Source organism: Paralichthys olivaceus, chromosome 2 (assembly GCF_024713975.1).
Source record: "Paralichthys olivaceus isolate ysfri-2021 chromosome 2, ASM2471397v2, whole genome shotgun sequence".
Lineage (NCBI taxonomy): Eukaryota > Metazoa > Chordata > Actinopteri > Pleuronectiformes > Paralichthyidae > Paralichthys > Paralichthys olivaceus.
Window position 1 is genome coordinate 17127738 of NC_091094.1, and position 24553 is coordinate 17152290.

The 24553-nt window shown below is 40.8% G+C and overlaps 2 protein-coding genes and 1 long non-coding RNA gene across 10 annotated transcripts; 2 read left to right on the top strand and 1 right to left on the bottom strand.

Annotated features, from left to right (window-relative positions):
* Window positions 1-3302: 3302 nt before the first annotated feature.
* On the top strand, window positions 3303-9090 carry LOC138413787 (polypyrimidine tract-binding protein 2-like). Of its 2 annotated transcripts, XM_069539545.1 has the most exons (7): window positions 3303-3322; window positions 3699-3814; window positions 5803-5836; window positions 6402-6494; window positions 7020-7236; window positions 8309-8386; window positions 8553-9090. In XM_069539545.1, the coding sequence occupies exons 3-7, from the start codon at window positions 5803-5805 to the stop codon at window positions 8680-8682; spliced, it is 552 nt and encodes a 183-aa protein (XP_069395646.1). In that variant the 5' UTR covers window positions 3303-3322; window positions 3699-3814; the 3' UTR covers window positions 8683-9090. The 2 variants fall into 2 exon arrangements, with proteins under 2 accessions (XP_069395646.1, XP_069395648.1); XM_069539547.1 differs by lacking the exon at window positions 5803-5836 and having other exon boundaries at window positions 3305-3322.
* Window positions 9091-9628: 538 nt separating this feature from the next.
* Window positions 9629-14323, top strand: LOC138413786 (zinc finger MYM-type protein 1-like). 2 transcript variants are annotated; one of them, XM_069539540.1, is made up of 3 exons: window positions 9629-10442; window positions 11046-11958; window positions 12065-14323. In XM_069539540.1, exons 2-3 carry the CDS (start codon window positions 11953-11955, stop codon window positions 14237-14239), a joined length of 2181 nt encoding a protein of 726 aa, XP_069395641.1. In that variant the 5' UTR covers window positions 9629-10442; window positions 11046-11952; the 3' UTR covers window positions 14240-14323. The 2 variants fall into 2 exon arrangements, with proteins under 2 accessions (XP_069395641.1, XP_069395639.1); XM_069539538.1 differs by lacking the exon at window positions 9629-10442 and having other exon boundaries at window positions 10669-11958.
* A 6957-nt stretch (window positions 14324-21280) lies between these two features.
* LOC138413788 (uncharacterized) lies at window positions 21281-24518 on the bottom strand. 6 transcript variants are annotated; one of them, XR_011246185.1, is made up of 6 exons: window positions 24204-24518; window positions 23110-23575; window positions 21996-22432; window positions 21866-21895; window positions 21505-21745; window positions 21281-21384 (listed from the first exon to the last, which is right to left on the bottom strand). It is a non-coding gene; the product is annotated as an uncharacterized lncRNA (long non-coding RNA). The 6 variants fall into 6 exon arrangements; XR_011246183.1 differs by having other exon boundaries at window positions 21996-22447; XR_011246186.1 differs by having other exon boundaries at window positions 23104-23575.
* Between the last annotated feature and the right edge of the window lie 35 nt (window positions 24519-24553).

Sequence of the window (24553 nt, forward strand, 5' to 3'; positions counted from 1 at the left end):
TGCATCACCCTGTTTGACCTCACACGTGTAAGGGTAACCCATGTTTCCACTTTGCAGGACTTGTGCAGAGAGTGTAAATCAGACAAGTGGTTGTCAGCACTGCAGTGAAGCGAGTGTGCGATCAGATGTCTGGGTTTCATTTCAGCTACAAAGGCTTTTGAAAATGGAAACTAAAATAGCTCAGATAGAGGAGGTTTCCAATTTCACAGCACTGTCAGACTCTGTTGAATAAGGACAATGTCACAAGCAAGTCAGGTGATCAGGCGTGTGTTAAACTTTTTTCATATGATGGCGACCACATCTACATCTTACTGATATGATTAATGAGACAAATAGTGATGGAGAGCTACATGGGACCGGGCAAGAGGACAATATTACAACAGAGTATATGTCTGCAGGTCCTAAATGCTGTACATACCACACACGTAAGAACAAGATGATTATAAAATGAAAGGGCGTGACTGTGAATGCCAAAAACGCAAGAGTTGATACAAAGGACACTTATTAAGAATATGACTGGTAAACGCCTCATGTGCATTAATCAGCCAATAACAACAGAGGTGGATACCATGCGGCAAATGAAAAAAGGGGTTCATTGAGATTTTTGACACCTGGTTCCTGCAGTATTTTAGCTTGGCTGTGGCAAGTCTGTTGAATAGTTGTAAAATAATTGTTGTAAAGACATGATTGGGATGCACAAAGACAAAAGTTTGTATTTACTTGTTGGCAGCCATTAGGCCTATATGATCACATGTTAAAAATAAAGGTTACACATTTTTTGGAAGTAATGCAACAGCTGGACCTGGTTGAGGCGACAGATACTCTGAGACATGGAACAAATATGTCTCAAGATCATCCTGTTGTCTATGTACCAATGTACAAGTGATCCAGCCAAACAAAGTCAAAAAAGAAATGTGTCATGCATTCACAGAAATGTGGTTCAACTAAACATATTATGTAAGATACCACGTCCTCTGCAGGAAGTTATTCAAAGCAGAAATTTTACAACTACTGCTAGAGGATGCAGTTCCATTTTCTCACCAGGCTAAATATTTTAGTTTGAACTTGACAAAGCAATAATGGATGTACTGAAGCTCCCTGCGCCAGACTTCCATAAAAAGAGCTAAGTAATACAATATTTTTCAAATATTGTCCAACAATGTGAGACTCACTTCCTGAGATGGGGGGAGTGAGCAGAAGAAAAGAAACATCTGTACGTGGATGATAACACAAAAGATGCCACTACATGAACAACAATGCAACAAGAACAATGCATTGTTTTACATTATGGATCTGGTGAAAAAAACACTATTACAAACACGATCAGGGAGACTGTTGAATATAATATATATAATAATAGGGGTCACATGATTTGTGAAGAAATGTCACAACTCGCAAAAAAAATAAGAATACAGATTTTGATCAGGCATTTGAAAGGCAAGGTCTTTTCCCATTTGCATTTCCGGCAACTCTCCCTTTTCGTATTGACTATTTGACTTGATTTCCAATTGAGCTTTTCCTTGTCTTATCAACATTAGTTTTAAAATCTGAAAAAATAATGTTATACTGGAGTGCATCATGTATTACTGTTTCTAATCTTACATTAAAATGAATTACAATATATTGTTATACTAACATGTTTGATCTTTTAGAAATAGAATTGACAAAAAATACAAGGACTTTCTGCTTCTGACTTAATAATTATTCTGTTGGCATTAGGCTGGTGTACACACGGGTTCAAACAAGTCATGTTTGAGATACATGTTGGTTTTCCCATGTTCAATCTTATGTTCGCACACACACCAAATTGCATTTGTAAATATAAAAAGGCTGAAGTGAGAATGAGAATATTACCATTTGGATAATTAAATAATGCCAGAAAACCTGAACCTGCAGCAGTCCAGTGTCCAGATTGAAGGACATTCATGTACTGGCTACTAAGATTCAAAAATGACATATAGATATAGCACAAGGGAAAACATTTCCCACATTTCACACTGGAATTATAGACTTTTATTATGACTCCCATTTTTAATGAATAGTTTGTTTTATTCTAAACCACCATTGTGCCTCAAACTCCTCCATTGTTCTTTAATATGCCACTGCTGTCTCAAAACAAACATCACAAGGCATGAGGAGACCGGCTGTCTCTACACATATAGTAATATCTCTATAATTACATACAAAAGATGATTTCTTGATTGTTTCCGCTCAGTCACTGTAAAAACTTGACTCCCACTGATCTGTGATCCCGACATGTTCCCACTGACCTGCAGTGGAATCTGTGAGGGGCAGACAGAGGGCTGCAGCTTATGTTAATGCTCAGTTTCTAATAACAAATCCGCAACATGTCTGAACAAACCAGTGTACACAATGACACTGTCTGTGATGATTCACCAGTCTGGTGAGGATATTCCTCTCTTCAGTATCAGCACAGGTGAGCATTGACGTTTCTCAGCTGGAAGATCTTACGAGTCTCAAAAGATTGAAAAGGGCAAAAACCTCTGGATTAAATGAACGTGAGAGTCGTCTTCACATCTGTAATCAAAGAAAATGAAGAAAAGAAACACAGCAGGTCTGGCACCGCGTTTTATCTTTTATCAGTAATATCTCAGACTGAATCAAAAACAAAATACTTTGTCACATTTTGTTTAAAATTACTTGCAGATGTTAAACATGATAACATTTGTTCCTCTTCTCTCAGAAACCACACATGTTCATATTCTGGGTGTGGTCCCACTTTTACTGGAGCTTTCTGTCTTTTTAAATAACAGGGCTTCGCCCCATAATGAGATTAATTAGTGGGACTGTTGACAAGAGCAGAGTCAGAGCCTGCACTTATGTGATCAGGAACACCTGGACCTCTCTTACTGTGACAAATCAAATGTCTCCTGCTAAAAAAAAGGCCTGTACCACCTCACCATTCCCCAGGCCTCATAACTCTCCATAACAACAGGGTTCAGCTGCTGTAAAGTAAGTGTTGACCTACAAGTGCCAAACTGATTGACGTGCAGTGCAATATGTGTGTGTGTGTATGTGTGTATGTGTGTGTGTGTGTGTGTGTGTGTGTGTGTGTGTGTGTGTGTCTGCAGATGGGTCATCACCACTTGTCAAGAGCCTTTGTTTTTCGGTTGAAAGACAAACTGCACACTGCGTATCGACTTCTCCAAGTTGGTTAACCTAAATGTCAAGTACAACAATGATAAGAGTCGTGACTACACGCGACCTGAGCTTCCTGCTGGTGACGGACAGCCCAGCCTCGACACCACGGTGGCAGCTGCCTTCAGTAAAGATTCCAATTCTCTCCTCGGTAAGATCCCAGGTAGATTACACTTTTATATTTTTTCTTTATTTTCGATTATTATTTGTTTTTATCCACTTGCTAAATGTTTTAACGTATGGTCATAACCATAACGTTCACAGTTATAGGAAAATGTGATTAGATTTGGCATGGTATGAATTTAGTCATTTGGTCAGTCAATGGCCAGATTTGCATAATTTGTAAACAGTATAGCTTTTAAATACTTGACTGAATGGAATTATTACACACTGAGTAGTGGCTGCTGTTGGAGTTCAATCCTACTTGAAAATAATAATAACAAATTGTCAGGTCTTATTGTTGAGTTTGTGATGAAATTTAGCGGTTTAGTGGAAGTGCTGCTCTCCATTCCATGATTGTTGTGTCTGTGTCCTGTCAGGAGCCCTGAGCCCTCTGAGCGCAGCAGCAGCGGCAGCTGCTGCTGCAGGGAGGGTGGCCCTAGCTGGACAGACAGGGTCCAGCGGGGTCCTGCTGGTCAGCAACCTCAACGAGGAGGTCAGTAACACACATCCAAATAAACCAGTCAGATGGAACATCTACGGCTTGAACTCCACCACTCCTTCCCCCCACCTTCATTCCTCTGTTTTGATTTATTTATTTGCTGGCTACAGCCAGTGCTCTTCTGTTCTACCGTTTCCATTTTCATTGTCTTGTGTCTGCCATTCAGTTTATTAAGAATGGTGGGATTTGTACTTATTTGACCTGAAAACTCAACTTGGATCTGTTAAACTAAACGGCATATTTCGGCACCTTTTGTGCAGTTCCATCTTTAGGTTTAGTTTTAAATAAGTTGAGCATAAAGAAATAAATCAGAGAGCAACATCTCTTCATTGAGATTATGTGAGAATGAGAGGGTGGTTTTGTTCACCCACTTCCAAAAGGTCCCTGGAAAACCCTATGTTCTGTCATTGATCGGGAAATATTTTTGAAAGAGCTGTGAGTTTGTGTGCTGTTGTATTTATGGTCTCAGCTCTGATAGTCACCAATCACTGAACTGTCCTGACTTACGTTCCATTCCTTTTAACAAAGAGATGGACTGGACCTCTAGTTACTCCAGTTAGTTTATATATGAAGCAAGAAGTTTTGTCTATCCTTTTCTTTGCTGTATTTTCTAGTGTCCTTTACATGACCAGGGCCTTCCTGTTGCTTTTTTTCCTTTTTGGTCAGGACTCTTTATGTCCTCATAAGAGAGGGGGATTTGTTGTTTCTGTCACAACACCCAAAGCCCTCCCCTCTTTCCTCCTCTGATGTTCTGCCTTTCCCATCTCTTGTCAAACTGTATCTAACTCAGCTAACTGTCTCTCTTCTCTTTTTCTCTCTAAGCTCTCTTCACCTCTCCTCAGCTCATATGAAATCATTTTGTGATCTCTTAACCCGTGTCTCACTTTTGGGAACAAATACCTGCCTCTCTGAAATGCTTGCTCACTGTCTTTCCTCCCTTTTCCTATGCGTTTTCTTTTTTTCTTTCTTAGAACTGTAATTTAAATAGCATCTAATCTGTCTCCTAATGTCTCTGTCTCTTTTCCTCATCAGTCTATTCTCTGGCTGTTAATGAATGTGTCATCCTGGAGCCTTTGACAGTATCTCAAACATTGAAACTCAACCTGCGACCTGTGTTAAGATACTGTGCTTAAGCTTTGTTTTAGCTTCTCTGACTTGTGTGAACACCACCTTTAACTCAAGTGGCCTTCACATCAACTCTTGCATGCCCAATTTTCCTGCAGAGCAAAAATGAAACTACGGGTCTCTAAACTAATTTTCCCCCTTCAGCTTCTCATGTTCTAGTACCATTCTCCCTCGCTGAAAGATTGTAGATCTTCAGATTTCTTACCTGCTGCATGTTGTTTTTATCCCATGGTTATGACTTTATTGCTGATTTTTATTATGATTTTGACTGAATGTACCTTTACCCCATGCTTGTCCAGGGTGACCTACGTTTTGGCGCAAGTTATTTGCTGTATTTTGACTAAAGAAAACATTGATCCAAGCCATCATCTCTGACCAAACTACCTGCATTATTCCAGTGTACTGACCTATATTTTATTTTTTGTCCCTCCCCCCTCCTCACTTTTAATTTATTTTTTATTTTTACCCCAATTTGCATATGCCTTCCTATCCATCTCCCCTTCCTCTCTCCTCTTTCCTCCCCCCTTCTCCCCTCCATTCATCCTGCCCCCCCTCCCTCCCTGTGCTGGGGGTGGGGTGTAATTGTTTAACCCCTCAAATCACACCCTCTACCTCCCACGGTATCCCCCCCCCCCCCCCCCTCCAAAACCCCCCAACATGACTCCTCTTCTGCCCGCCTGCTCCCCTCCTCCATGACCCACCACTTCCATCACTCTGCGGGGGGAAAACAAAAACCACCATTCCTCCTACCTACCTCCGTTCTGGATCGATCTGTCCATATCTACCTCCGCTCCGCTCCGACTCTTCTACCTCTCTACCTGTCTCACGCTGCTTGTTGCTCTTCTCTCCCTCTAAAGATGGTTACGCCCCAAAGTCTGTTTACCCTCTTCGGTATGTTATCATTAGCTCTCTCTCTCTCTCTCACTCTCTCCTCTCTCTCGTTCTCTCACTCTCATCTACCACCTCTTTTTTGCTCTATTTCCATTCTATCTTTGACACATTTGTCATTATTATTATTATTATTATTATTCTGATTATTGTTACAATCCTATTTACATTTATTTGCACACAGTAGCCTGGTAACTTGTAATACCTTGTTGCCCCCTGTTTGTTGGTTTGGGTTAATGTTAATTTCTTTGCCCTAAAATTCATGATGTAGTAATCTGTCAATGCACGGTTAAGTCATTATTTTTGCATGATGTTGTTATTTTAAGCCATCTGATACAGCTTGATAACTTATCTGTTTAGAGGGTGTCTCTTCTCCTTCTTTACCTGTTCTTTCTACACACCTCTCACTCTGAAGTCTTCTTTAAATTTCTTGTGTGTATTCTATTCTCTCTTCTTTGCTTCTAGTCTTGAAATGTCCTTGTCTCCAGTGTAAAACGTTTTTAATAGTCTAACTGTTTGCTCTCTCTCCACCTCACCTCCTCTACTCCTGCCTGCGGCTTTAATGCAGGAGTGTACGGTGATGTCCAGAGGGTGAAAATACTCTACAATAAGAAGGACAGCGCTCTCATTCAGATGTCAGACGCCAACCAGGCCCAGCTGGGTAAGAGGATGTCATCTCCAACCAAATTCACTCATTCACATCTTAATAGTCTCTGATACAAATATCTTTATTTTGAGGATATTTTTCTGGGCCATGATCTAAACAAAACTTTGCAACTCATCAATTGAACTTGGGTCGCATGATAACAGAATACTGTAGTGAGGCATTATCATGCCTGCATCATAATCTATTCCTCCAACCATCAGAGTCACCATAAAGCAACTTAAGAGCTACTTTATGGCAACTGTTGGTTACTTGAGTGTAAGAAGGTTTTAGTTATAAAGAGTTGTCATCACCCAGTGGAACCAGCTGAGTGAATGTGTACAAAGCTTTTCACTGGGACAGCACAAGTTGTAGCTTTAAGGCCAGTGGGCCTTTCTGTAACAGCAGGACTGTTTGGAAGTGGTTTCATTTCATTATTCCAGAATCGAATACAAACGCTGTTTCTCATTTGAATATTGGTCTAGTTTCATATGTGTATTTAATTACATATTAACAGCATCCTTTTCTTTAACACGGGTAAAGCAATGAGCCACCTGAATGGTCAAAAGGTGTATGGGAAGATCATCCGAGTGACCCTGTCGAAGCATCAGACGGTGGCACTGCCCCGTGACGGCCTGGATGACCAGGGCCTGACCAAGGACTTTGCCAATTCTCCACTCCATCGCTTTAAGAAACCGGGATCCAAAAACTTTCAGAACATCTTCCCGCCCTCTGCCACCCTCCACCTCTCCAACATCCCGTAAGTACCACAGCAGTCAGCACAGAATCAGTCAGATCTGTAGAGAGGTGGCTGGAGGAGGCAATGCCTCAATTCTCCCTCATAACACACAGAGGTGGAGGGTGTTGTTAATATAGGTCCACTAGGGAACTACAGTATTTTTGAATTGCACAATGGCAAAATAGAGGAATAAAGGAACAGAGGAAAAGATCTGGCTCTCTTCAAAGAGCTGTAATTCCCATCACTACTCCATATCCTTCTGGAAAGCCCTGCAGGCTCCTTGTACACCGGAATGTGATGAAACAACACCAGACAAAGCATTTGACAAAAGTGGCTTAGTTTTTGTTTGTAATGAAAAATGGATTTTGGAGAGAAAACCTGTTTAAACATAGCAAAACATGAATGGCACTCAGTAAAAAGCACATCCCTCGGCCAACCAAATGAAATTCAATCAAGCTACACCAAATTGTCTCCTAATTGTGCCAGATTTTTAAAAATCAAGATCCATGAATGATCCCTGAATCAATGAAAATGCACAAAAACAAACAAAAACAACCTGATCGGCCCTTTAGTGGAGAACTGCATCACCAAACTGTACTGGGTTCTGTCTCGGCCCATCTGTTCACCAAGTGTTATTGAATTCTGTTACGTATTTGTTGAGAATGAATGAATGAATGAATGCGCAGCTGTGAAGGACTTTACTTTGAAAAAAAAGTACTGATCATCATGTGGTGGTCAGTGTTGATAGTGTAGCAGGTCAGAGATGTCAGCTGAGTAGGTGTTGTGTGTGTGTCAGCATGCAGGACAGAGAGAGAGAAAAGAGAGCCAGTGAGCATTTGATGAATAGATGTATATATATATATATATCAAATTTAATATATAATATAGTAAGTGCCAGTTCGTTGGTTCATTTATCCATTTGAGGCGTCCCATGGAAAAGTGGTTCTTAAAAGGTTTGCAGGTTGAACCAGCTCTGAACCCGCACAAACACCAGCCCAGCACCAGCACTCAGTTCACTTTGATGGAAAATGGGTACGAGTGTGTCATGAACTTCCTCCTAACTGGAATCTGAATGGAATCTTCGTTTTAACAGACAAGATGTGACGGAGGATGACCTGCGACTGCTCTTCTCCAACGCTGGAGGCACCGTGAAAGCATTCAAGTTTTTCCAGTACGTAGAACTCGCAAAATGCATCACCATCCCTTTACCGACTCCACATGACGGGAGTGTTACTGTTGATTCTGTCTTGATTCTAGCTTGAGTTTGAAAAAAATCTGTTCTCCCCTCACAAGGCTTGTTTCCTGTCGTTCTCAATCATTCTGTCACATTTTTCCAGGGATCGTAAAATGGCTTTGATTCAGATGTCAACAGTGGAGGAGGCCATCCAGGCTTTGATTGACCTTCACAACTACAACATGGGAGGCAACCAGCACCTGAGAGTGTCCTTCTCCAAATCCACCATTTGAGAGAGGGACCCACAAACTCCTGAAAGTAGAGTGGTTCACTGTCTCGGAGCCAGAAATCTTTCAGACTGTCTGGACACTGGGGGGAGGGGTACGTTATTGAAATCGTTTTGTTGTTGGGGTTTTGTTGATCATGTCATTCCTCGAGACACTGGAACCTCTACAATGCATCCTTTTTTAAAAAGAGAACAATTAAGTGTGTTGCAAATACTGGATCCTCCCAGCTTTTAACTGTACCTCTGTATTTTTATGTCAGAATATTGACATGATTGATTGTCCCCCTGTTTGATAGTTTGGTGTAGATCAATGTTTAATTCTTGATTTAGTTAAAAGATTCAGTACTTATGTGCCTTACTTGACATTATCAGCTGTTTGATGGACATCTTCATTAACACCCTCCTTTGCTTTTGAGGCACATTGGTATTGCATATTATTTGGGGGGGGGGGTTGGTGAGAATGGGAGCTGTTTTTTATGTAGACATTATTACAGTTTTTTAAAGCTATGCTACAACAGGCCATGCTTGTTTGTTTTGTGTCAGAGTTTTAGAATTATAACATTTTTGTTTTAGTTTAGCAGCAGAAGAAGGAATGTACCTGAGGCAACACTTCAGAGTTTTTACAGCAGCCTGCTACAGGCATTTTATCTTGAATTCCATTATTCCAGGGATTTTCAAAGTCAAAGAGAGTGAGTCTCCGCTCAGTCATACCACACGTACGTTTACCGGCTTAAGTTTCTCCCAAACAACTTTGTAACTATCTCACTAAGGATATTGCACATATTAATGATCTCCTTTTAGTGTCATAACTTATATCATGTATTTCCACTTCCATTCCCTTATCCTCCCCCATGGGATGGCCCACCTCCAACTTTGAAAACCCCTGCATTATTCCACAAGTATGTGCGGTGTGAGATATTTTTCCTGCAGTTTGGACTCCACAGCTCATACTCCAGATCAGGGCCTAAATCACCATATACATTGGGGGGGACATGTCCCCCCCAATATTCAGATATGCTCAAAATGTCCCCCCCAATATCTATCTGATTAAAAAAAAAAAAAAAAGTCAGGCAACCACATACACATCCCACTGTCCGAAATAATCAATAGCAAAAAGGTCATTTAATCATTATTATAGCTAAACATAAGACATTTTTGATATAGGCTAGTTACTACCGGTTGTAGGATTGCAGTTATGCGTGGTTTGTCCAGATGGTGTTGCCCGCCGTACAATACCATGTTGACACACCACCCCATCCAGCAGAATTCATTGCTCGACTGCTGTGGGTATGTCAAACCCTCTCTCTGTTTTTCATTACTTTCAAACATATTTAAAAGTGGAAAATCAGAATGTAGCCTAATATGAATGTTACTAATCGACTATATTAAAGTTGTTGATTATATTTTTTGTTAAGTGTTATGAAAATGTAATTTCATGAATGGTCTTGCAAGGAATAGCCTACTAGCTAGCTGGCTAACATTAGCTAACATTCTGACAGGAATTCTGAGCTAACTCACTAGTATAATGTTAGGCTACATTCCATTTACAGGTATTAGCTAGTGAACAGCCAGAGCAACTAACATGAGGAGAGGAGAAGTTTCCCAGCTCCTATATCGAACCATATTATATTTGTAAGAAAACCCACATGAAGTTTGAGTGTCAATCATTTATGTAGCACGTCAATTTCACAGTGAGTCATCATGAGCAAGAGGAAGAGTGGCAGCGATATAAGACTGTTTTTTGGGCAGCTTCAGAAAAGAAATAAAGTAAGTTCAGAGCAGTGAGAAAATGAGTAATTACCATTAATGTCAAGGAGTCAATATAGTATAATCAAATAGGCTTTCTAGTCTATAATTTACTATGTCTAGTCCAGTAATTTTAAGACAAAATGGGGGACAACCTTGAACAAATTGCAACAGAAGCAAATGCAACTGATTTTATATCCTCAACATGAGGGAAAAAATCCCTGGAGAATCCCATTTCTCAAGTTTCAAAAAAGACCCAAATATAGTCCATTCGCTAGCCTCATTATTTTCCTCACGTGAATAGGGTAAAATGTTTAACCCGCCTTAGATATCACCATGTAAATTACTGAGTTTATTACTTACATTAAGACAAATGAAAAATGTATACAGGCTTTTTGAAATTCGTTGTTAACATGAGCAAACAGTGCATAATCTAATTACTTATGGCTAATTTGCATACATAACACTGCTTCTGTTGCAATTTGTTCACCCAACATAACATAACAGTCCAATGTTAAAGTACAGACTCGTGTTGCCCCCCCATATGTAAAACATGTATAAATATTAGACTTTCTAGTCTATGGTTTACTAATATTTCATCCATGTTCACTGTGGTGTGTTCAGAGTAAGGACAGAGAGAATGAACAAGAGGATGGTGACAGGACAGGGAGAGTGTGTGCTGGTGACATGGAGGTGAGTGAGAAAGGAGCTAATATGAATGGTTAAGACCAACTAATGACAACCTAACAGTCTAATATTGAAGTAAACATATATAAAAATTAGACTTTCTAGTGGTTTACTAATATTTCATCCATGTTCACTGTGGTGTGTTCAGAGTAAGGACAGAGAGAATGAACAAGAGGATGGTGACAGGACAGGGAGAGTGTGTGCTGGTGACATGGAGGTGAGTGAGAAAGGAGCTAATATGAATGGTGAAGACCAACTAATGACAACCTAACAGTCTAATATTAAAGTAAACATATATAAATATTAGACTTTCTAGTGGTTTACTAATATTTCATCCATGTTCACTGTGGTGTGTTCAGAGTAAGGACAGAGAGAATGAACAAGAGGATGGTGACAGGACAGGGAGAGTGTGTGCTGGTGACATGGAGGTGAGTGAGAAAGGAGCTAATATGAATGGTGAAGACCAACTAATGACAACCTAACAGTCTAATATTAAAGTAAACATATATAAATATTAGACTTTCTAGTGGTTTACTAATATTTCATCCATGTTCACTGTGGTGTGTTCAGAGTAAGGACAGAGAGAATGAACAAGAGGATGGTGACAGGACAGGGAGAGTGTGTGCTGGTGACATGGAGGTGAGTGAGAAAGGAGCTAATATGAATGGTGAAGACCAACTAATGACAACCTAACAGTCTAATATTAAAGTAAACATATATAAATATTAGACTTTCTAGTGGTTTACTAATATTTCATCCATGTTCACTGTGGTGTGTTCAGAGTAAGGACAGAGAGAATGAACAAGAGGATGGTGACAGGACAGGGAGAGTGTGTGCTGGTGACATGGAGGTGAGTGAGAAAGGAGCTAATATGAATGGTGAAGACCAACTAATGACAACCTTAACAGTCTAATGTTAATGTTAAGTTAAGATGAGATCATCCTCGTGCATTTCAGATCATACCCATGGAGAGGGAGTTTGACAGTGAGAGAGAAAGAGATAGAATGAGCAGCCAGACAGGCGATGATGAGGGCACTGGAGAGGAAGGGAGGGAGCTTGGACCTTTCCCAAATCATCCAAATGTGAAAGTCATACCGAGTCAAACCCTATCAAATAAAACACTCTACTTTCAGGAGAAGTGGTTTAAAGATCATACATGGCTCCATTACAGCCCCTCTGTAAAGGGTGTTCTCTGTTACTATTGTGCTAAATACTTTGCAGCACAAAAGTCCAAGCTTGCATCAAAAGCAGATTCAGCATTTGTCAAGACTGGCTTTAACAACTGGAAGAAGGCACTGGAGAAATTTAGTGCACATAAAGACAGCCAGTGTCACAAATTAGCTGTGATGACTAGGCTTCAGGAGCCAAAGACTGTTAATGTGCAACTTTCACGTGAGCTTGAAAGACAGCAGCAACAAGCAAGGAGAAATCTTATGAAGATTGCTGGGGGTGTGCAGTACTTGGCACGGCAAGGTCTGGCTTTTCAAGGCGATGAGAAGGAGAGTGGGAATTTCAGCCAGCTTCTAAAGTACAAGGCAAAAGGTGATGCAGAGCTGACCAACTGGCTAAAACGTCAGTTTGATTTCACCAGTCCCAAAATGCAGAATGAACTGTTGCAGCTGATGGCCAATACAATCATCAAAAAAATTGTGTCAGACATAACATCAATGCCAGTGGTCCAGTTCGCACTTATCATTGATGGAACCCAGGATGTGTCAGGTGTTGAGCAGGAGTCAATATGTGTGCGCTTTGTAGATGCAGATCTACAACCAAAGGAAGAATTCCTGGGACTCTACGAGGTGTTATCAACAACAGGGGAAAATATAGCCAAGGTGGCTTGTGATGTGATGACGCGTCTAGACCTTCCTCTGTCTCAACTCCGAGGACAAACTTATGATGGTGCCGCAAACATGGCTGGACGATGGCAGGGAGTGCAAGCCATATTAAGGGCACAACAACCACTGGCTGTGTACTGTCACTGTGGTCCACATTGCGTGAACTTAATTACACAGGCTGCCTGTCTATCATCTCCACTTGTGAGAGATTCAATGGCTCTGGTCCATGAATTGGGGGGCTTCTTTAACCAATCTGGCAAGTTCAAGTTGGTATTCCAGGAAATTGCCAAATCGGAGCATGGTTTCACCTCATTGAAGCCTCTCTGTCCAACCAGGTGGACTGTTCGCACCCCTGCCATCCACTCAGTTCTAAGGCAGTATGAGTCAGTGCTGACAGCCCTAGAAGAAATGGCATCAAGCAGCTCATCTGAGACGTCAGCTAAGGCTAATGGTCTTCATGGAGCATTTCTAAAAGGCAACACTGTGCTCGGCCTTGTAATGGCTGAGGACCTGATGGGGGATCTGGAATGCCTGAACACCTCCCTGCAGCATAGGAAACAGACAGTTTCAGGCATGTTGAAAGCTGTGGACCATGTAAAAACAAGCATGCAGGAAAAGCGAACAGAGGAACACTTTGATGTCTTGTTCTCAAAAGCAACTGCTATGGCAACAAAGTTGGACCTGCAACCAATTCAGATGCCTCATATCCGCAAACCTACAAAGCGTTACACTGGTCAGGCTTCAGCCCATATCCATCCTGATGCCCAGTCCTTCTACAGAGCCCAATTCTACAACACCTTGGACACAGTGAATACTCAATTCATAGAGAGGTTCGATCAAGCTGGATTCCACAAACTTCAGCAGCTTGAAAATGTGCTTCTACAGGGAACCATTGATGAGGTTGTGGACCAGTATCCCGAATTGAATCCACAACTGCTTCAAGTACAGCTGGCCATGTTCGCAGCCAATTACACTTATGAAACAAGCTCAGATGTTGTCAGCATTATGCATGACATGGTGCCAGAAGTCCGAAGTCTGTTCAGCCAGGTGGAGGCTTTACTAAGGCTCCTGCTCATCGTCCCTGCATCCTCAGCAGAGGCTGAGAGGAGCTTTAGCGCACTACGAAGGCTCAAGACATGGCTCAGATCCTCCATGACGCAAAGCAGGCTGAATCATGTTGCTATCTGTCATGTGCACCAGAGGAAGCTGGACGAACTGGACCTGGAAGATATATGCCAATCTTTCATCAGTGCCAATGATAGACGCAAAAAGGCGTTTGGGTCCTTTTCTAGGTAGAGGAGAGGGGAGAGGTGAGGAGAGGATAGCAGAGAGGAGAGGAGAGAGGAGAGGAGAGAAGAAAGGATAGGAGAGAGGAGAGGATAGGGGAGAGGATAGTAGAGAGGAGGAGAAGAGAGAGAGAGAGGAGGAGAGGGGAGAGGAGGAGGAGAGAAGGAGGAGAGGATGTGAGAGGGGAGAGGACAGAGGAGGAGAAGGAGGAGAGAGGAGAGGAGGGGGAGATGATGGAGGAGAGGAGAGAGGAGGAGGAGAGGGGTGAGTATAGAGGAGGAGAAGAGAGGGTAGAGGAGGAAAGGAGAAGAGGGTAGAGGATAGAGAAGGAGAGAGGACAGGAGGAGGAGGAAAGGAAGAGGAGAGGAGGACATAAGCACACATACATACTTTTTTCATTTTTATTTTATTTGGTTCTGTGGGTTGTATTTGTTTTGTTTCATGTATTCCTGATGCTTTGGCAATATAGTTCTCACAACATTCATGACAATAAAACAAATTTGAGTCAAATTGAATTTAATTGAATTGACTTGACTGGAGAGGAGAGGAGAGGAGATGACGGGAGAGCAAGAGAGAGGAAAAGAGAGAGGAGAATATAGGACCACAGGAGCTTGGCAAGGGAAGACAGGATGAGAAGAGAGCAGTGAAGGCCCTCCTGCCCAGTGCCCACACAAGTAATACAATGTAATAACATGTAACGCAATGCATTATCATTATGGTAAAAAGAAAAAAAAGGTATATATATATAAGAGAGAAATTTGGTCCCCCCCAATGTTGACTCCATGGTTTAGGCCTTGCTCCAGATTAACCATTTTAATGTAGCTCATGGCTGCGTATTTCTTTATCTGTGTTTTTGAAGCCTATCATGCTTTTTCCACATCAGTGAGGTGTAATTGTCAGTGAAAATGGTTTTCTAAGCATGTATATTGACAATAGGATCTGGCCTCAGAAAGTGTTGCATGCTGTGGAAGCAGATAGAAGCTGAGTCCACTGTGATTTCATTATCATGTGACAGTTTACTAGAGAGGGCTACTCGGTTGGACCAAAGTTTCCGTGCCTTTAGTGTTCCTTTAAATCATTAGAAAACAAGCATTTTAAAACAATGAAATGTTGCATTTTAGGAAAAAAAAATCAAGTGTCAAGATAAATCCCACTTTTTTTCTTTTGATACAATAAGACCTCCAGACTTGAGATGTTTTCTCAGAAATAATAGTCATGTATATTTTTTCCTCCAAGTCTGATTTTATACAGTTCTTCATGTAATATTTGGTATAGTTCTGAGGCACAATTAAAGGATGAATTATTTTCTAACAAGGGGAGGTGCGACTTGGTTTCCTGCTTTTTGAGTTTTCCCTCTCATGGTCTCTTGTGTACACTGCATTATCTCTGTAGCATGTCTAATAAAACTCTTCTGTAGCTCTGCATTCACCTCTTCTGTCTCTCCTCTCTTCTGTCCGTTCCGCTCACTCCTGAAACTAGCTCAGTCCCAGGGTGGGAAGGAAGCCAAGCTCCATTTTGGAGCCACTTGACAAACAAGCTCTAATAAGCCAGATTGAGCCATCTGATGGTTCTAATTCACAGGACAAAGAGGTGCGTTTTCTTGATGCATTTCCCACCCTGCCAACTGACACAATCTATTCCTCTGATGTCTTTGCTCTTCTCTCCGCTGCTAGGTGCCTATTTTCCAATCAGTGTCTAAGGGCCTCTGCTCTCCTGACAATCTCTCTCTGATCTATCTACTTGCTCTCACACCTTTAGCAAATACTTAAATGGCCTCATTTGTCAGTTTTCGAAACCTGCTTGTTGCGCTGATGGCGGCTTTATAGTAACCTAGCTACATACGTGAGCGTTGATGATAAAATTAGTTAGGTCAGTGAATGCCTGCTTGTTTTGCTGGAGAATCCCAAAGAGCAACAGGACGTGTTCTGGATGCACCTTTGATTTGTAACAGGGGCTGCACATGTACCAGCCAATCAAATCACACAAATGCTAACTCCAGTGCTAAAGTTGCTCGATGTCTACTGCATGTTCAAATTGACACATTTATTAAAGACGCCATGTCACTTTCACAAAGTAATATAACGTCAGTGCTGCCTACAGATGGTAAAATGGTAAATTGTCTGTATTTATACAGCGCTTTTCTCATCGATGACCAATCAAAGCGCTTTACAGAGTTACATTCACCTATTGCCTTATATGTGCACCAGAATTTTTCATTCTTGCCGTATGGAAACGTTTTTAAAATGACATTACATCCTCATGCTGGGAGGAAAAAAGAAGTGTAGACAAGTTAACTGAATAATACAACAAGAAAGATTAGATATTTTCTGGTGTTTCTTGGAGAATTATTCCTGCTTGGACTCATGACTTCAGTATTTCTTAAACCTGGCTCCGGCCCTGTCTTCACAGCTGTTTCACAAGACTTGTATCAAAAGAAGCCCCAATATGCAGAAACCAAATATAAATAAAATAACTGCACGGCTTCAACCATGTCTTCATCTGATTTACATTATGCACAATGCCCAAGTTCTACTGGAATGTTGTATCAAGGTTTCAACATGTGGTGCATGGACTGAGCACGGTGCAGTGAATCTACCGACACTGTACCTTTACTTCAGGGTGTGTGCCAAATATAGAATATCAGCTCATACAGAGTACTGCAAATCTCACCAGGTTTATTAACTTAAGTCTACAGCAATAGATACTGCCCAGACACTAGGATAGGATTATATGGGATGTAGAGATGGTGTGGGTGTAGCTAATACATGGAAACACTGAATTTGCAAGATTTCTTTAAAGCTTTTGAGAAAATATGGGGATCCTGTCGGGTCCGTAGAGTTAAATAAAGCCCACTACTTGATACAGTGAGAAGATCAACAATGTGGATTCCTATAAGTTTATATGGTAAGTAAGTATGGTGTAGAACATTTGGCACAATGGTAGTCCAGAGGGCTGTCATGGTGTACAACTGAAAGTAACATCTAGCATAGATGTGAATCTAAAATGTCATTAACTTCAAACTTTGTCCTTGACTTGCCATTGGTGATAAAACTAGTTGATTGTCACATTAGTGCAAACTAACTTGCAAATGATTGTTACGCCCCACGATTATGTTGCCCCCCGTGGGGCAAACAACATGTGTCACTGACCACCACTGACACGAATCAACAGAAAACCTTTAAAACAGCAGAACCATGGGAATTATTAACATCAAACAACACAATACACACAATGTTCAAATCCCCAGGCTGAGGCCCAGCAGTCCCCACACTGGAAGCCTCCCTTCTGATCCTGACACAGGAGTTTTTAAAGGTCCTCAATCCACTGGCCAGGTGCACCTCATTGATGACTGATGGGTTGATCAGGGTGGAGCTAGAGGAGAGACAAGAGAAAATCGGGGACACAGTACAGCAGTAACAATGATCTTTATTTATGCAACACTTTTCTAGTCTTGGTGACCACTCAAAGCACTTTACATCACAGTTTTGCCATCCACCCATACACTTCTTTCTCTATCAAACATCAGGGGAAACTTGGGGGTATCTATCATTCTGAAATGCGAAATAGAGGAGATGGGGATTAAACCGCTGATCCTGTGGTTAGTGGAAGACCCACACTATACCTCCTGAGCTGGTGCTGTAGGCCATTTGGAATTGTAGGATATACTGAAGATGTGTCCTTGTTCATGAAACACAGATCTAACTTAAAAACATTTTAAGAAGGCACTTTTTACCATAAATTTAGCTGACTAATCCACACATGCAGAATCAAGTCGATTTCACTCTGGCGTAGAAAGTTGTTACTTCCATTTACAAAGCTGTCCAAGAAGATGTTGTAATACTTTGCTGAAATTTGTTCTATCACTCAATGTTTCAGTGATTTTCTAAAATTAAATGAAACAGTGTGAAGGAGGGATTGGATGACTGTACAGCCTCCATGTACACTCCATATGAAATGTAATAATATGCATTTCCTGATCTTTTCATCATGCATGCTTCTCAGAATGAGGTTGACAGGAGGCAATATACAATAATACACTCATATGTAAACAGCAGTTAGGCCTGAACCCCTGATGATTACAGTCAACCACTGAGGTTCAATTTGTGTCTGTACATGACTGGAAATGATAAAGTTGCTGCCGATGTGTTGATGTAAACTGGCATTGCTTTAGGGACCAGGCCCATCGGCAGGACTTTGCGATGATGGACGTCCTGTCAGGCATTGTCTGATGAAGATGACGCTCCACAGTCAGGCCCTGGGACCAAGCAGATGACCTGATCCATCATCACGCAGACACGCCGCTCCTCACTACCAATGCAAGGTGCTTTTATCTTGCAAGCTTTCAATGGAAGTGCAACGTGTCCTGGATCCTACTCTCTAAACAAAGATGAGATGATGTATCAAGGCAGAAGGGCAGAGCCAATCAATAAATAGTCTGGCCAATATATCACCAGGGCAGGACACTGTGGTCCTGCTCTCCATCACTCTGGTCACAGACGATGGGCTATTCTCATGTCTAACTCCCTCATGGATTTCCTCTGGCTTCCTTACTGTTAACACGTTTGACTATGACTAGCTTTTTGTTTGCACTTTGACCCACTGTGAGTTTCCACTTCCTATCTCTCATAGCATTTACATATGAGTGTGTTATTCTTGGGAATGGCGTGCTGATGTAAACTATGATTCATTTCTATTCTTCAATAAACAGTTCACAGCCTTTCCTGACAGATTATACCCAGAACCAGGACAGTGACTCCCTCTGTAAAAGTGCTGTGAACCTCCTCTTACCACTCAGCTCGTCCAACCCTGTCAGTCCACATCCACATTAATACTGTTGTTTCTGACATCCAGTGGGGTGAAGTAACTACGGTAAGTACAATTTACATTTCATACAAAACCAACCTGCTCTACCTGTCTACTTATTTTTATACCATGTTACATAAGTAATCTGGTGAGAAAATATTAAGTGTGCACATCGCTAAATGTCTGAAACCTAAGTTACCTCCAGGCTGTAATTCTATAGCCCAAAAGTTCTTGTTCACATGCTTCCAGTCTAATACCAAAAATAGTCTTATGTGATAATTATTAAACATGCTCTCCAGTTAAAGCAGCACATTTTTTGGGTTTTCTCAACAGTTTATGGATATCTGTCCTCAATGGACATAAGAGATGACGCCACCATAGAGTGAATTATGCTAATTATAGTAAGAAGTGTATCTAAAACTACTGTGCATATCTGAATAATGTGTTTATACAATGTGTATGTATATGTTACTATTACAGTGTTCTATTATTTGGTGCTTTTACTAAACCAAAAAATCAGAAGACCTCAGGAAGCATTCAGATTCTTTTTCCATCGGATAAGAACAAACAAACTTGCAGAGCTTTAGAAGCTGTGGTATGCAAACTGTGTTGCCTTTGGAAGGACCCACCCTGGCTGTTTCCCTGGTTTCTAGTCTTTATGCCGAGCTACACTTACTAAAGTAGCTGGTAGCTTCATATGCAGAGTAATGTATAAACTTGAGTGGAATTGATCTTAGCACTGGACAAATCAGTATGCAGCTGCAATGTCAAAAAAAACATGCAGTAAATTAAATCTGCAGTCACTGACAGATAGTGGAATTTTACTGCAAGACTAAATGAGAACTTCCAATGAGCAGCCCCACGTACAACAGCAAGTGTCAGCCTCACAACCAGGCAGGCAGGTGTGAAATTATAGGATGCATTCCTAAAATCTTCATTCTGCGTAGATTGGAGATAAAAGTGCTGGTGCATCGGACTCGTTTTCAAAAGTTTAGTAAGAGGACAACAAATTGGATTGTAAATGGTAAAAGTAAACACATTGAATGCAGTCAGTACATTTGGGCTCATGGGCTTCATGCTACAGTATGTTGAGTGGATGTGACTTTCTCTTGATTTCAGTTCACATAAAAGGAAAATGTCCCTCAAGGAATGAATCAAATCCGCCAACAGTTTCCTGTCAGTGTCTGACATCCTGAAATATGAAAGGCAACACTGAAAATACAGGGAATTTTTCTTCTTATGAAACTGCTCTGTGTTAGCACATAGATACTTTATTTTCAGTGTTTGCATACCGTTCTCTCTTCTCCCAAATCATACAGAAGGCACGAAGCTCCTTGAGGCAGAACTGTGTGTTGAAGGCAGATGATACCTGTTTTTTTTTCTCTTATTCATTTAATTAAAAGACGGAGATGTAACAGTGCCGGAACCAATTTAATTATTTTACTTTGATTAAATAGCATTCTGCCATTTGTTTGAAGTGATTGCACCAATGTATCTGTTAATTTCAAAATGAGATGTTAATAAGAAAAGAATGAGACACAAAGAAACAAGTGTCCTTGCAACCAGAACACCTTAAGCCTAAAAGCATTGATTGGGGGAAGCCCAATTAAAAAAATTAAAACATTAAAAACTTAAAAACAACCCAGCCCTTGGTTACCAGAGACACAACTAGAGAAACAGGTTAATATATATATATATATTTTTTTTTTAATTGACCATCTAGGTTTTTCAAGCATCACTGCTAAATTATTTTATAAAGAAATTAATGACCAATCGCAAGGCAGTCTTAGCATCAGTCATGATGCTCCACCCTGTGCTCATAGCATAGAAAAACAAATTAAACTTACCTGAACTATAAACACTTGAACATACACCAGTATAACCAGTGTTCCTAAAGTGACAGGAACCATAATTGCCAAAAATATATTTGTGTACTTTGGGTATTTAGTTTATCTGCTATATGGAGGAAGATGGGTTTAGGACCTATACTGTAGCCACCCAGTGGCAATCCAGATGTTTTGGCTTCACTTTTGTGGGCTGTCATGTTGTCTATCTTTATAAACTCATTGTGAAAATCTCTGAAGACCTTTCTTGATGAACGCCATGTTGTCCTATTCTATTTATTGTCAGTCAAACACTGGCAACACTGGTGTGGCTCAAGAGAAGAATGTGTTGGATTATTGAAGGACTGAACTGTGAACCTCCTCACATGTCCAGAGCCCTTTTCTCATTCATGTCATTTGTGAAATGAGTTTTTTTTTTAATGAAAAGCTTGTGGCAGGCAGGTAACAGGCTGAAGGCTGGCTGAGGGTGAGCAGGAGCAAGGGCATGCGGGTTGAGCTCTGGCGATCCTGAGGCAGGGGAAAAAACAAAGTGAGTCGCATGTACAAAAAACAAGCGAGGAGGTTCTTTTTCTAAGAAACACTACGAGTGAAGCTGAGAGTGTGAACCACAGGAGTGACTGTAACAACCTGGCAAGGAGTGGAGGAGAGACCTGGGTATTTGTAGCGCTGGTGATGAGGATGATTGAAGCCAGGTGTAGAACTCATGCCAGGAGTAGAGACCACACCCACGCACACCCGAGGAGGAAAAGGAGGAGGGACATGGAAAACACCACGGAAACGGCACAAGCCATGACAGGTGGAGTGAAAAGTCATCAGTTGTGGAGAGGAAGGGATGTGAGGAATAATGATGTATGGTTTTATGTAGTATCTCCAGGAAGACATTCAATGTGTTACACTTAGTTATTTATACAAAAAGTATAACAACAAGTTGTATGACATTCAAAAAAGGGAGTGCTAGAAGGAGAACGTTGCCTGGATCCTTTCTCACCATCTCATAGCTGGCTACTGGAGGTCATGCCTGTTGGAATTACTTCAGTGTGCCTGAGGAACATTTTTGCGAAACTCTCTGCATCATTTTGTGTAAAGAGTACAGAGGAATTTGTGTATCATAGAACAACCTGCAACATATATCAACCAAGAGCTCCTCTCTTAGTAGCATTCGTTAATAGGAGGGAAATGTTAATTTTCAAAGCTCGACTCCCACATGAAAAGGGATGATTTATTCTCTTTGCCTGCTCAGCCCGACAGATACTGGGAGGGGACAGTATCTGCGAGTCTTCAAGGAAGAGAGATTCCTTTTGTGACTTTATCATAGATTTACCGAAATGTGTGATGCCATGCTCCGGAGGTAGCACATTTGTTCTGTTTGCTTTATCTGTATTTCAGATGTGGCATCTTTGTTCTATAGAGGAAGGGCAGGTGGATTGATCTGCCAAGAGGGAGAAAAGAGGGAATGCAAAGTCCCTCAGCTGTTAGAGAAACAGATCCTAGATGTGGGAAGGTTGTAGAGGAATGGGAATTTCTTTGATACAAATGCTCGTACGCATTTTAGGACCTGGCACACATAATACTACAGTGGGTACACATTCAGACACACAGGAAGTTAGCATGCTTTGGATACAGGATTTTACATCTTGGCCGGAGTATAGTACATTTTGGAATTGCATTTAAGTAACTGAATACCACCAATACATGCTGAAAACTTTAAGAAATCAATATTTGAAATCACTTTTTACACACAAGTATGAGTCCATCCTTACAAATTGGTTTATGATCTCTAAAGGATAACGTTATTCATTCTAAACATGTGTAGACATGTAGTGGAACCTATGATTTCTTGCATTAAACTGAAAACGAAGTTTTAGTGAAATTTCTGAGAGAGCTGCTAAAATGTAGCTTTGAGCTGCTAAAAAATGTTGATGCACACATCTGAATCATCCTCAGTTAATACTACGTGTTTAAAGCTACAGTGCTACGAACTTCAGTGTTTCCCCTCTGATTTTTTTTAGCAACGGGGACCAACCCCTCCAACTTATGAATAAACAAATACATAAACAAATAAATTGATAAATAATAAAATAAATCGTAATGTAATTATTTTGACACTCTACATATCAATGCACCAAGGCTTGTGTGCTGAAACACTCAGTAAGGTGGCCTTGCTGCCAGTGCAACCAGGCTCATTAATGAGAGATTTAGCTCCTCTGCTCTTTTCTAATCACTCACACGTACAATATGTATGCTCCTGGATAAACGGGGCGTCAGATCTTCTGCAACAACAAAGTTAAACACTGTTTTATGTCATAATCTGCAGGAGGAATTTTTTTGGTGTGTGTGCGTGTCTGCCTGTCTGTCGCTCTTCACACACAAAAGTTATTTAGTTATTAATTGATGTTGAAGTGCATGCATGCAAAATGGTGGACTATCAAATTGTATAAATACTTCTCATAAACTCTGGAGCGAATCAAACAAACACAAAGTAGGGTTCACTACTGTTCAGATCCTAATTACATCTAATTAGTGTTTAAATGTGTAAAGTGAGCACAGGTCAGTGGGGGAGTGAGGAGGGAGGACATGCAGCACTGTGCAAGGATACAGGATTCATAAGGTGCGTCTGCTCTGATCCTGAAGCAGCAGCTGCAAGAATTTTGAGTGGAGGGGAAACCCTTGACTTGCTATGTAAGTAGGATCTCAGAACCTAAAGTGCAGACACATGACAAAGGCAGATAATATAAACGTGAGCTACAATGGCACTCAGTAAAGTGCATATCAGTCCCCTTAAAGGTTCAGTGTGTACGATTTAGGTGAAAGGGATTTTTGGCAGAAATTGAATGTGAAATAATCCTTGTGATGTTTTCACTAGTGTGTTTCATCTAAATTGTATGAATTGTTGTTTTCTTTACCAGAGAATGAGCTCTTTATATTTAAATACTTTATATTTACATGGAGGGGGGTCCTCTCTGTGGAGGCAGACGTGTTTTTTACTGTCGTCCAAACTGGACAAACTAAAACCTTTTGAGTTTTCATGACAACTGAAGTTCACCACAGGTTCTCTCTCATGTTTGGAAGGAGAGGGTGAGGTGAGGAGTATTCAGCTGCAACATGAAACTTCACCACCAGATGTCACTAAAATCTACACACTGAACCTTTAAATGCAACCCATGTAGATTTCAATTTTAATGAATGATCACAAGCTTACAACAGCATCTCAACTGATTCTACAAAAACACAATATTCCATTCTTTCTTTTTTTGCAGTGTTCCCTATAAACATGAAATCAGGGCTTTATATCACTCCTATAAAAATGTTGGATTGGAAAAGCTCACTTTTCTGTGTTATGACCAGCAGAGGATGACTCCAACAGTAGTTTCTGTAGAAGTCTATGAGAAAATGATTCTCACTTGATTCATAATGTCAGTAAACATAAGGAGTTTATGAGTTTATAAGGAGTTATCTCTAGTTTCATGTCTTCTTAAATACAATATGATGTTCATTGTATAAAATTGCGGTCCATCTACAGTCAACTGTGGCCGTGAGAGCTCAATGTGCTACAAATGTAGAAAACCATGCAAATAGAGAAAACACAATTCATCCATTTGACGACACATATGCTGCAAAAGGTCACAACACAAGCAAATACAGAAACTTTTAATTTGCAAGTGTTTTCTTGATTTGC

What these genes read in the sequence shown, in the direction of transcription:
- LOC138413787 (XM_069539545.1), top strand. Translation starts at nt 5,803, where the DNA reads ATGGTTACGCCCCAAAGTCTGTTTACCCTCTTCG. An exon ending in CGCCAACCAGGCCCAGCTGG is followed by an intron (nt 6,495 to 7,019) that starts GTAAGAGGATGT and finishes ACACGGGTAAAG; the next exon opens with CAATGAGCCACCTGAATGGT. An exon ending in AAAGCATTCAAGTTTTTCCA is followed by an intron (nt 8,387 to 8,552) that starts GTACGTAGAACT and finishes ACATTTTTCCAG; the next exon opens with GGATCGTAAAATGGCTTTGA.